At 34.8% G+C, this 13,855-nt stretch overlaps 1 protein-coding gene across 4 annotated transcripts in view; it reads right to left on the bottom strand.

Moving 5' to 3' along the window:
* Positions 1 to 13,855, bottom strand: part of RB1CC1 (RB1 inducible coiled-coil 1) — a 70,065-nt gene that overhangs the window by 33,990 nt on the left and 22,220 nt on the right. For all 4 annotated transcript variants that reach the window (XM_086888265.1, XM_086888281.1, XM_086888275.1 and 1 more), the window contains exons 5-7: positions 13,637 to 13,807; positions 3,264 to 3,466; positions 1,717 to 2,149 (exon numbers count right to left, since the gene is read on the bottom strand). In XM_086888265.1, coding sequence (XP_086744391.1) covers positions 1,717 to 2,149; positions 3,264 to 3,466; positions 13,637 to 13,807 — 807 coding nt within the window. The remainder of the gene's footprint in view (positions 1 to 1,716; positions 2,150 to 3,263; positions 3,467 to 13,636; positions 13,808 to 13,855) is intronic.

Genomic DNA, 13,855 nt, shown 5'->3' with positions numbered 1-13,855 from the left:
CTAAGTCAATGGTAAGCAAAGATTCAATCCTTTGTGCTGCTATCAAAACAGAGTAAATTAATGTTTTCCTAAGTAGAATCAGGAACACATTATTTCAAAGCTGTTGTTTTTTTTTGTGAACCAAAATGGATCAGGACAGATCAATCACAACTGCTGTGTTGGTGGCCAGAATACTCTTGATTGAAGCACTTTCCCTACCTGCCAATTCTGTTTATGCCAAGAATACAAAAAGAAACTGCATTTTTTGCAGGTTCAATCACAATTTTTTCTCATACAAATTGACTGCAGTTACAAGACAATTACAATTGTTGAAATAAAGGATTTCTGCCTAACCTTAGGTAAGAAGAGGACAGAAAAGACAAGTACAAGACAGTGCCTCTAAAACATGATATATGTGAGGTAAGACTACAAGCTGATCAAAAAAGTAGAGTACATACTTAAAGTATTCTTTGCATTTTGTGTCTTTTGGATCTCTATAACTTATTTGGAAGCAATTTTTAATGTCCATCTCTTCAAACACTGATTTTTAAAACATACTACATTTGTGTTCTTTTCATATTTCGTAGAAACTGAATTTATTGTCTCACAACCCATCTAGTGGGTTCTGTTATTCTTGCTTTAAAAGAGTAAAAAATACCTCATAGCGTTACTGAACAAAAAGGACAGAGGACTGTCTCAGACTCCAGCCAATCAAAAGTCTTTTACAGACAAAATCAACTCTTGTTTTTTTGCTGAAGAAAAAAAACCAACTTGTCATGTCCAATTTTTTCCTTAGCCTTGTCTATACTACTACAATCCTTAAAATTAAGCCAAATTCTCCCACTAATTTTCAGACTGACTCAAAATATCAATGTATAGAACTGACCACACCATGATGTTCCCTACACAAATGGGTTTTAGAAATCACTGATTCAGTATTCCAGTCCTACCTTACAGAGGAAATAGTGTCAAAGACAATAGAAATTGTTTTCTTTATTCAAGGTATGTTGCGTTGTAGTAATATATTGCAGCTATGCAAACAAGGCTAGACAATGTGAGAAATATCAGCTACAGTGAAAGCAAAGAGAGAAGGAAAATTATAGGCAAAATACTTTTAAAAGGTTATAATGCTCACTGATTAAAATATTAATTTTGAAAGTGAGCACTGTCGTATTCTTTCAGCAGCAGAAATACAGACTGACCAACCGTGTCCTTCTGAGCACCCCAGTATCAGCTAATAAAGAGAATGCAGAGATATAGAATATAAATTTATCCCAATTAAACATGTAATTTTTTTTCTATATTTAATAAAGGCTTAACTATTTTGAACTCAAAGAGCATTAAATCTGGTCCAGGAAAAGCTTTATTTTTATTATAAATACAGTTTCTATGAAAAAGACAAAGGAATAATAGTAGTGGCACTTTGCTTACACGCTACAAGAAGCTTTTGGCTTTCCAAAAGAAATGGCCATTTGAAAAATAAGGAAGATAACAAACATTCATAAAATTATTCATCTTCCTAAAGATAAAATTCTTAACATTCAAACTCGTAAAACACATTTCTGACACTTATCCCTCCCCAGTCTCTGCGTCAGCTTTCATTCAGAAAGTTATCCAAGAAACAAGTTACAAAAGAGTTGAGTCAGTCACTTCAAAAGCACCTGCATCTGGGAAAAAAAAAAGCAGCAGCATTCAATGCAATGCAATTTGATTAAAAAAAAATAAATATTAACTTACCCTGCTCATGGAATCAAAGCATTTTCTGACCAGGGATTCAACATCATTAGGTCTATCTTGAACATTTATCCAGTCTAACAAAGACACATTGAAGGAAGGCTGATCATCTTTCAATTCTACTGACATTTCATTGTCCTGGACAGTAGCACTTTGACCAGATTCCTTATCATCTTTTACATTTTCAGGATCTGTGCCTTCCAAAGCTGAATGTTCAACTGACTTGCAAAATGATGCTAGCATTGATTTACTGTTCACTTTAGATACATCAGGATAAAGCACCAATTCAGCAGATTTCCCATCCTCAGTTTCTTCACTTTCTGTTCCTCCATATTCAGGTGAAGACTCCAGTCTTCCTAAACACTCTCTGTAACTATGTCTTGTTAGGCACTCCAGCAGTGGTATCTTGGCCATGATAGAAACAGCAGAACCCAAGCTTTTTTTAAAAAGTGGAAAGAAAAAAACCATCAGTATCTAGAAGCCAACATGACACGAAATTTTAGACAAGTCACCCACAATATGAACTCCTATCCATTTTTGAATTGAAGCAGATTTCAAAATTATTGTGCAACTATCCTTGAAAACTTCAATGCTGAATAACAACATCATGGAAGGACAGCTAAAGAAGTCAAGAGTTTTTGCTCTCTTCCACTGACAAATATGACATCTACACTTCCAAGCTTACAGTGAATGAAAAAAAGGACAGTTCGATAAACTGAGAGACACCCACTTAACCTCTTTGTTTAAATGCACAACTGGGACTTATGTTTCCTATCTGCATGGATATCAACACTTATTCTCAAAGGTTTGAGTGTTCTCTGGCTACTTTTTGATTGTTTGAATAGTTTATATTTGGCAAAAGCTATGAACCTCAACTTTTTTTTGTTTTTTAAGACAAAACATATTTATGGTTTATTTTTTTAAGGATCCAATATCCATTTACATTCTATTAAGCAAAGGACTCATGGAAATACCATAATACTACAGTGGTTACAAAGATGTAAAGGATTTTCTTTGAAGTAATACCCAGAGTCTGCAGGACACAAGTACAGACACACACACATTATATATATATATATATCTACATACATGTCCCTCATCACTTTTAAAGGTATACCAATTCACTCAAAGTTTGTTACGACTTCATACTTTCAACACAGATTGCAATTCTAAATATCCATTCAAGTTATTATAAAACAATTAATTCAAAAGTGTAAATAAGTATTCAAAAATGCTAATGTCTAAATTTATTATCCAGCTTTTTGTAGTGCACATTTGGAATAACTCCAGCTCTTAAGCAGCTGCTCATTAACGAGCTTATCTTCCACATAATTCATTACAGGTTTCTTTGTGCTGACAAATACAAGGAAAAATGTCAGTTAAAAAAGACACTAGCATAGAACAAAAAGAATGTACTCCATGACACATAATCTAACAAATACATGCAGGGTTAATCAGAATAAACACCAGACATAAAAGACTAAAAAAAACCTCTACATTTTAAATATAGTAAATTTGGAGATGGAGAATGAATTTAATAGGAAACCTACTGTGTAAGTTTCAATTTGATATCATCTATGGACTGCAAATAGCTTGAATACACATTTTCAAACTTGAAAAGCAGCTTTTGGTAAGAGTATGTACAATCTTCCAAGTTGGCCATTATGGCAGCCCAGCCTTGATGCTGAAGATGTTCATCATGTACAAGACCTTCGCAAAAGGAGCAAAGCTTCTTGGCAACCTCATACATTTCCTGAAAAAACAATCAACAAAATACACATCAGGCTATTGTTGTAAATATATTGAAGATAGCAACATAAAAGTAGGAAATTTAGACACCTAAAAAGTTGTATACCTCAAAACTTCATAAAAGGTAACATTTTTTTTAAATTTAAGAATAAACAAAGTTAATTAGATGACAAAAATGTAGTATTTACTGAGAAGCACCTTCAAAACTGAGATGAAAACTGTAGTTCCAAAACCACCTTACAGAATTAATTAAATGCTGATAATATAAAATATTCAGAGCACACCCACATGAATAATAACCTTTGTACTAATAATGTGATAAAAAAACTTGGCAATCAAGGTCCAATAGGAGAACACTTTTGACGAGCCAAGCAGAAGCTCAGAACAAGACAATAAAATGCTCAAACAGTCTGCAAAAAGCACAGATGCATCAGGTGCAAGAAGAGATGCACGAGGAAACAGGAGGGTAAATAATTTAAGCCTTTCATTGATTAATAAACCAGATGCAACATGGCAAGGAGCAGTGTCCACAAAACTCTAAAACTTACCCTGAAACTTGGCATCTGCAAACCAATGTGCAAGTTTTTTGTTAAAATACTGGATGACACAGAGGCATTTGACTGCCGTAAGAGGGTGAGAATTTACCACCTCACTTGGCAAAGTTAAAACACAGATCTACACATGGCAATTACCAGATCTTAATAAAACTGTACTAACAGCAATGACTATTACATTCAATTCCAAAGTTTCAACTAGTAGGAAGAGAAAATATTTTAAGTTTAGGAATTTAAGAAAAAGGCTGTTCCTTTCAAAGGGCCTACTAAAATATCAAGAAGTAATAAAAAAGTCATAAAATAAATCCTTCACCTCAAAACACCAGTAACAGACTCCTTGGAAAGTACTTTCCTGCGCATACCTGTATTTTAGTATCAATCTAACCTAGAAAAAGGTTTTGCAGGTTGAGCATGCTGTTAAACCAGGACTGAACACAAATCTCCTGTGCTATCATACATGTGAGAAAACCATGCATGGAAAAACAAGTTATACAAAATACAGTGAGAAAGCAGTGTTAAAAACTAACACATCCGTATATTTCAGAATACATTTGCTGCTGAACACATGGTTAGCAGCACATATGCACACTCAAAAAAAATTTAGGGACCAACATCATTTACATTCTGAAATAAACCACAAAATTACACAGCATTTTAAACAAACATTTCACAATTCATATGGACAAAACCTGAAAGTTATGATCATCCTCCCTATTTCAGAAGTCCAAGCCTTGTTTCAAGCAGCATGGCAAAATTCTACCATCCCTCAAATCACTGATAGCTAAACCATCAGCAGATGAACAATGAATATTCAAAGTAGTTATATATGCAACTCCAACAAAATCTGAAGCTGTTATTACGAGTTCCTATCACTTTGTAGTAAAGCTAGTACTTCTCTTTTTGTTTTCTGAACTTTGGCAGTTTCCTGTGCATGTGAGAATGATGATTTCCTGTTTGAAATGAATGGTTATTTTAATTGCTGCAGGAACTCTTGCTTCCTAAGTCAAAAATCAACCAATAACACAACAGGAATTATACCCAGACAATGCTGAAATCTGCAAGTCAATTTCTCCAGACTCCAGATTCCCAGTTTGACTATACAATTTAAATGTACATAAGCTGACTAATGTCATATTGACTTGAACGTTTGAATATTTTTTTACTGTCTTAAATTTACTTTGTATACAAGTTATTCAAAGGTAAATTGCACAATATATAAAAAAACCAGAATTACCGCTTCCTCAGTTATCATATTGAGAACCAAAAGAACAGACTATTTTACCCTAAGATATACTAAAAAAATATACCAAGAATATGAAGCTGAAAAGGTAACTGAATGTCTCTGCTGCATTCTAATGTACATCCTGGAAATGTACACTTTTACTCTCAACTCACAAAAATTATTCTCTCTCGAAGTCAGCCTTCCTCCAAATGAGGAACCATACTACTCCAAACCACTACAAGCCACAGTTCCAGAAGTGAGAGCATATACAAAAACACACAATACTTTCAAACCATTTAAAACAACATAAGCCACCTACAAAATCAAAACTAATCATAAAGTCTTTTTATGGAGTTCCTCCAAATGAGTACCAACCAGGCAAAGTAAAGAGTGGACTCAGCTGTTTCTTTAAATGCCCTGAGCAGAGGTTTTTGCCAGTTCTATTTTCCCTTGGACAAACACAGCACAGTGCAGCTCAAATGTTTAACACACTGAAGTATGCATAAGGCTTCATATGACCAAACTTCCTACCCTGAGACATACTCTTAACTAGTGGACAATGTCTGCTTTTTCAGCTAGATCTATTTATTGTGTTCACAACAGAAGTCAAAAGTTACAAGTTAGAGCTGCCCTATGAAGCTTTATTATATGTCACTTTTGATACTCCTTTCAGAACCTAAGTGTTGCCAGTTCCAGATTTTAGTTTTAACAAGCTTGTTTCTCCAGCAAAACACTTTCAAACACAAAACACAAGTTACAAGGAGAAAAAAAAAATCCTCACAATTGACATCACTTGTTACACAACTGAAAACCAGCACTGACACTGTATTTAAGAGTCTAACCTGTAGCAATTTACTCAAATTTGACCAAACAAGGAGCCCCTATCCCAGAAAAATAAGAAAAAAAGCTTTTCTTAGCTCCTAGAAAAGCAAGGGCGAACAGTATTTCCCAGAGTAGCAAATTAGTATTTGTTAATTTCTCAGAAACCTTGTAACAGAAGGACATTCTAATAAGTGCCTCATATATATATATATGTATATATCTCTCATATACACAGATACATGCCCAAAAGAACTATTACATAAAAAAAAAACCCAGCGCCATCTAAGTATTCAACTGGGTATTCACTGTCAGATGAGCTGCAGCTTCTTAATGTATACACAGGAGATGTGGACATTAAAATAAAAATCCCCTTACGAAAGCCATCATAAATATTCATAAATAATCTCAATCATAAGCATTGAGACATACTATGTCTCTCAAGAGACAAAAGATATTTTTTCTGAGCTAACTCTGAGATCAAAATTCATTAGCTAAGTTTCTTTCAAGTAACACATTTTCAAAGTTACCCATATGCTAACAGACAACAAATCAGATTGTACAAATGAACAGACATGTTCCAGGGCACATATGCAAGGTATTACAACAGCATCACGTATTATCATCCTCTCAAAGTTATTTTTACATGTGCCAAAGAAATTCTGTCTAGGTGGTGGGAGGCAAACAGAAGAATTCTGTCAACATGGATGAACCTGAACATCATTAGAATCCACAGAAACACAGCACTGTTTTTGATGCTGGTTTCTTAAGCCATATCATGAAATAAGCTCATTACATTCAAATAGTAAAGAGTATTACTTTGAATCCAGGAGGTTCCAAACAGATGGTTCTAATGAAGGTCAAACCACATGGAGTAACTATTTGTCCACATGCCAGAACTGTTTCAGTCAGACTATACTAAGCAGATACTAGTGCATACAAGAAGAACACTATGTTAAATCAGTATTTCATTTGTTTTTAGTCAATCCTGCTTTTAAAATGTGAAAGCATGCAGCAAGAAAACAAAGCAGAGAGGTTGTTTTGCTTTCTTTGGAGTATCTCTGTAACTTAACTACTTTCTTTAAAGTTATGAAATTAAAAGCTACACAAATATACTTTTTTTTTTATCTAGCCACCACTTCTGAAATAGACCTTCAGGTGTTGTGGCTTGTTCTTCCTACCTGCTATCTACCTCCATAGACAACATTTTTGTGAGAGATCTCAGGCTACTTTAAAAGGATCTAGACCAACTTATTTTATATAACTATATGGCTCTATGTAAGAAGGAATTAAGCAGCTTTTCTTAAATTAATAAAGTCTAAAAACTGAATTATATCAGGCACAGAAATAAAGGCCTGCAATCCAACATATGTTTTAATGCTTCTCAGTAAGGTTGCCAGCTCCAGCACAGAAAATGAAGCCTGCCTAACAACAGCCTTGCTTTTGTCATTGACTATTCACAGATGCACTCAAGTCTTACTGGCAGACACCCAATGGTTCATAGAGCACAAAAGTTAACTTCAGTTGCCTTGTAGGGCTACATTCATCCTACTGGGCTACAGCAGCATATCTAGAACACCAGCTGCCTCACTGCACCATTGGAATGAGGACCTAAAAGAGCACCACTACAAGAACATGAGTACCGAGACACAGACTAACCCCCACAGGCTGTTATGTTGTTGAAGAGCAAATAAAGACATCTTCACTACCCAATTTTTCAAGAAATCCACAAGGCCACCAGAATGCATTTAATCTTTGGCTGGGTGTTGTAACAGTGTTTAGTTGAATTATTTCCTTTGATAATCGCAACTTAAATTTAGGTGATTCTTCTGATTATAATTAACTCAGTTTTCTAGGTTTCAACCAAAAATCAGTAGAAGCAACAATGTAAGTTTTATCTAAAGCAGAAATTAACTTGTGAAGTGTTAAGGATCAACTTAAAGACTGCATTTTCAGCAATTTCAAGACTGTCTCTGCATCCCACTGTCATAATTCTGCTCATCTGAATGAGCAAAATCTGACAAAGATTTGTTTGTCTTAAGTGGTCTTAGGACTTAGCTCTAAATAACAGAAGTTTTCAGGAAATGCAGGGCTCTTTCCATTCTCTAGAACCCTGTGGTGGAAGGAAATAAGCCACCAAAGTCCTCTATTGCCATGTGTCTGAAACCTTGTAAAAGGGACTCCTTACAGGTTTCAATCACCATAAAAATTAACCTCAGACCAATAAAAATGATTCTTAAAAGTAAAATTCCACAAACTCATACACTGTAACAGCAGATAAATGCTTTCACAACAAGGAACTGTTACCTTGTTTACCAAAAGTACCAAGACCATTATCTCTAATACATACACAGCAATAACATCAATGAACCTACTAGATTAAGATACACTTCAAGATCTCAGTTTTTGAATCTTGTAGTTACACTTCACTGTGAGAGAGACTGATATTTCATGGCAAATTCTCTTCTTTCAGTAGATGGCTGATTATTCCATTCTCCTTTAATATTGGTTATTTTTGGTGACTACATCCTTTGAATATTTGTCCACACAGTTCATGACTTATTTCCTACTTAGAAAGTACTTATTTCACCAGCACAGCACATGAAGAATTGTTTTGTAAGTCTTGCAAATCACGGATTAATGACTTTCTTCAGTACTGTTTTCACTAGTTCTGATATTATAAGCAGGTTTGGAGAAGTCAAGTGAAAGAACTTATCATTAAAAACACACTGAGAAGTGACATGAACCACCACAGTCAAACCACAGTACAAGGTAAGTGTTAACTTCCACTAGCTTGACTCAAAGATATCCAACTCTTTCACTTCTGCTTACAAAGATAAAATAAAAAATGCTAGAGTAGCATTTAGAAAGATCTATCTTAGACTAAATCTTTCATTAGATCTTAAGGATAAACTAAACCCATTTTACTTCACCCTGCTCAATTACTTTAAAAGACTGAGACTGATCACTAATTTGAATTACACAGAAATCTGGACTTCTTTGGAGGAGCCAGAAGTGTGTCTGACTATTGGCAGCATAATTTAACCAAAATTAATTTGGCCACACGGTTATTTCAAACACTACACACCTTGAAGAACATTAATATTTTAAAGTAATTCTTTCCAGAGAGTCTCAAAGCAACTTTCAAGTAGAAAAGAGCATTTCTCTAAATAGTAGAGCCACAGCTTTCAGGAAGCATGACTATACTTCTTGGCTTAAATATGTGAAGTGTTTGAAACTAAACTGAGAATGATCTATGACTATGTACTATGACTACAGACATGGTTTTACACAACCAAATGAAATGACCACACAGTTTCTCATCCTCATTTCCACTTCTCAAAGAAGAACTGACAGGAATTGACAGTTTGATCATGACAGCAGCAGCATCCCATGAAATGTGAAACATACCCACTCATAAAAAGTTCAATATCCTTCTCAGACAAATGACATGGGAACTTCACTTAGATCACAAAAAAAATTAAAAAAAAAAAAATAAAAAAATAAAAAATCCTTTCCTAAAGGCTAAGTTCCAGAAATCATTTTAAGCAGGCATGTTAATAGACCACAAGATTTACACAACACAGACTATTGTACAACATACTGTGTAGAGAACAGCTTGTCTTCTCAGCTGGTGTGCACATAACTTTCTGCAAACACTGTATGCACCTCATTGTCCACATACTGCAATTCAAGGCAAGAAATGCTCAACTGCAAGAAAGGTGGGAGACCGGGCTAATTGGGAAAAAACCCAACCTGGAACCCTTCAGGCAGAGACACCTTATATATAAGTTTTTAGCCCAGAAGAAACTAGAATGCTAAGACATAAAATGAAAGCAGGCTTAGAAAGTTGATTTAACCGAGCTTTTTAAAAAAACATAGAAATGAAGACATCGTATTCCAAATGACAAAACCTGTGGCAGGAATTTTAGTTTAAATGGTAAAGGAACAAGTCAAGGGAACAAAACAGATGCAGCTTCTTTAAAGCTACCTAGTCTTTATGCTGTGAATTCTACATAATAAGATCACAGGTAGTGAAAAGGAACTTAAGAAAATCTGTAATATATGTTAAAATTATGAAAACAGAAAGAAACAGAAAATGGATGTATCTTGATAAGACAAACCCAGTACCAGAGAAAACCAAACACAAGATAAATTCCCAGAGGAATAATTTTTGGTTAGGAGTAAGGAAATCTAAAAAAAGGCTACATTTAGCTCAAAGAAATTAATGTTAATTGGGGGGGGGGGGGGAGAGGAGAGAAATGGCTGCTTTTACATATACTTATATCCTACAAATACATAATGCAACAGGTCATAAGAGTGCCAGGACCTCCACTATGAACTAAAATATGACTTCATGTCATATATGACTATACCTGAGTAGTAACAACTGATTATGGAGGAAAAATAAAAAGAGAGAAAAAGCATAATTTAAGTTAATAATGGTCAATTATTGAAATAGAAAAAATGATGGAGAGGCCATAATGGCATGGATTCATAAAAGTACTTGTTAAAGGAGACTCTAGAACTACTTTTATTGAGAAGAAAAAAAACTAGAGTCCATACATCACTGTATGTTTGCAACTTCATATCAAGTCTGATTTTAACGATCATATCCTATAGTCTCTGGGCAGAGCAGATACCAGATTAAATAAAAACAAGTAGCTATCAAATATTCTCCCATTCTTTTAATATTTACACATCACTGCTTCTTGTTGATAAAAGCAGGTGAGACCTTTTCACGAGCAATAATTTAGAATGCAACCTTTATTTTCCCACTACATATTGCATTATCATAATGTCTTAGCACCTGTATTAGTGGTAAATATTAATTAATCAAATTTAATTATTTAAAATGCTCTAAAAAATTACAACGGGCAAAAACATCTCCATCATCAAGTACTGCCATTCTGCTTTTCTGGTAAAGCAGGTTACTGTTTCTCCAGAATTAATAAAAAGACAAAGCTTGGATTTTTCATGTCAATTTTGAGGGAACTCTCCCATACAATACTCTCAGCGTGGTTTTGGGTCCATCAATCACACAACCACAGAGGTTCAGAGCCTTTCTAACTCTCCCCAGATCTTAAGTTTGAGAAGGATTAATATTCTGTGTTCCTTCTTCCTCCCAGGCAAGAGGCTTATGGTGAACCTTGGAGAAGATTAATGCTCTAACCACATTCCAGTCTTCCCTCAGTTTCTTCTGAATTACTGTTTAATAATCTTCAAGCAGACATCATGAAAAACTACTTCAGTACAATACTGCAATACTTCTTTATACAGTTTTCACATCATGGTACATTTAAAAATCGCAACAGACTATTTACTAATTTTCAATCACAGAAGATGGATTTGTCAGTCCCTTGACATCCCAGAGAAGTACTCAATTCATTTTCACAGCCTAACACAGAGCCTATGAATCTGGATGAAATTAACTGTGGCTGTAAAGGTGCATCAGATTTAAGAATTTTACTACCTATCTATCTAATCTTTAAATAAATTTCCAAGTTTTTCATGAGTAAACAAATACTGTCACTATAATCATTTTACAAGCATGGAAGAACTCTCAAAAGTGGGGAACAAATAATCATCTTCCTGAAAATAAATCTGCAGGCTAAAAACAGTACCTCCAGTCTACTTGGATCCATGTTTAAAGACAATTCATCCCCTCTACTCCTGCAATACTACTAATAGGTGACACTAAATATGGAAAGATTTCTTTTCGCCTTGCAAATCGACTCACGATCACTGTCTCTATATAAACTTTTCAGTCTGTAGCTAAATATTAATAGTATTATAGACCTGCCACCAGAATGAGACAGTAAAGATCTGAGTAATATATTTAAAGATACAAGCACTGCAATAAACTTGCATGAACTGCATATTAATACAAACATTAGATTCAAAGGGGGAAGATTAGGCAGCACCAACAATTCTTTCCAAATCTAAATAGGAAATTTTTTTATAAAACCTTGGAATAAAAAAAGCTAACTCCAGAGGGACTAAATATGTTCCATTGCTGTATAGTAATTTTACCAAACTGAAAATCAAATTACAAATCTAAGAGCAGAAAACAGGGCACAGAATAGAGAAACCAGATAAAACAACAGTGAGAAACATGAGACTGAGTATCATTACCTTTCACTTCCATTACTCTCAACAAAACACAAAGACTGTAGCAATTACTACAGCTTCCCCTTCATAACGAAAGGAAGTATTTAGAAGCTATCAGTCTTGCTTACTTTTATAATCTTCTCTTATTACTTCATAAAAAATGATTTTAAAGCACTTTCTGTTTTAGCCAGTAAAATCAGAACCCTCACACTCTTCAGAGCACAAATTAAAACCACCTACTCCTTAGCTGAATTCACATTGATATCCCCTCTTCTCTATGACAGTCATATGACTCACAGATACCTAATAACTCAAAGTCCGATTTACAAAGTCAGCTCTAACTGTCAACAGGTGGGGGAGAGAGTGCCTCTCAATCCTTGCCTTAAATCAGACATTATGTCAAGGTCACATTATTTCACATTATTCAGAAGAACTTTCCCCCTCCTGACAGGCCAGGATGCCGAGAGGGAAACAAACCAATAACCCTGCCCTACATGCAACAGTTAACACTTTTCTCTAAATTATGCTGTATACTATTTAAACCCCAGCCACTTCAAGCGCTAAATGTTCTTCCTGACTGCATTACAGTTGTCACTGAAACTAAGAAATTTTATTACCAAGACAAAAAACAATTCATTTTGTGTGAAGTGTTCCACATAACTGTTCTGCTGCCAGCCCCTGGAAGCTTAAATAATCTTTAGAGATATGAAAAATTTAATCCATTTAAATGTAAAATTTGTGAAGAAAACAAGATCAGTTTTTAATACAGAAACATAATCAGTCCAGCTAATGAAGGCATTATGTCAGTGTCTTGAGCACGCAGCTGTTTTTTATTGCATGTACACTTGGTATCTTACTGACCATGTTGCAGGGATTGAGTTTTCCCTATTGAAACAACACAGAAATAATCAAATTTGACTTCTGACCAGTTTGCAAGTAAATATATACAATATGCAATTAAAAGGCAGAACTCAGTAATAAGCAACTTGAATTTTGGGAAAAAGCTAAGTTTCATTAATTCCTCATCAGTTGTTTTGGACAACAAATGTAACAGAAGCTTGGAAAGATGCTTTTAAAAATTATAGTGTTAATCTTCTGTTTGAGTTAACAACACTTTCAAAGTTACTTTTCTCATTTCAGGTTGAGGCAGACTGAGGACACAGAAAAGAAGGCAGTGCATTAAGGCATGGTCCAAAGCAACCTGATCACTTTTGTTTTGCAAATACTCCAAATGTACACATCCAAAAGGCATCACACCACAGTTTTGAAAGAGGCTCTGAATATGCTGAAGAAGCAAGCACATTTCAAAATTTACCTTGAAACTCTGAGACAAAGGCTCTGAAGAGTACATCATCATTAATACACCATTCTTACTGCCTTTTTTGAAGAAACTATTTCATATTTCACATCAAGCTTTCCCTCTGACATACTTTCCTTTGATATGCAAATCCAGTAACAATCCACTTACCACAGCAAGCTGTGTTCGTGATGCTACTGTATGAAACACGGCAGGCATCATAAGAGATTCTTCTACTTTCAATTCCATCTCATTCTCTGCTGAAAACGTGGTTTTGGGGATAGCTGGTGGACGCTCACACAAGATCATTTCTTTGTTGAACAAAAAAATTGGGTTGGTGTCCTACACTCAAAAAGGAAATGAAACCACTGAGTAAAGGCAACTTACTGT

Source organism: Cyanistes caeruleus, chromosome 1 (assembly GCF_971803275.1).
Source record: "Cyanistes caeruleus chromosome 1, bCyaCae1.hap1.1, whole genome shotgun sequence".
Lineage (NCBI taxonomy): Eukaryota > Metazoa > Chordata > Aves > Passeriformes > Paridae > Cyanistes > Cyanistes caeruleus.
The sequence above is the reverse complement of the archived record's forward strand: the minus strand, read 5'-3'. Positions and strand labels throughout refer to the sequence as shown.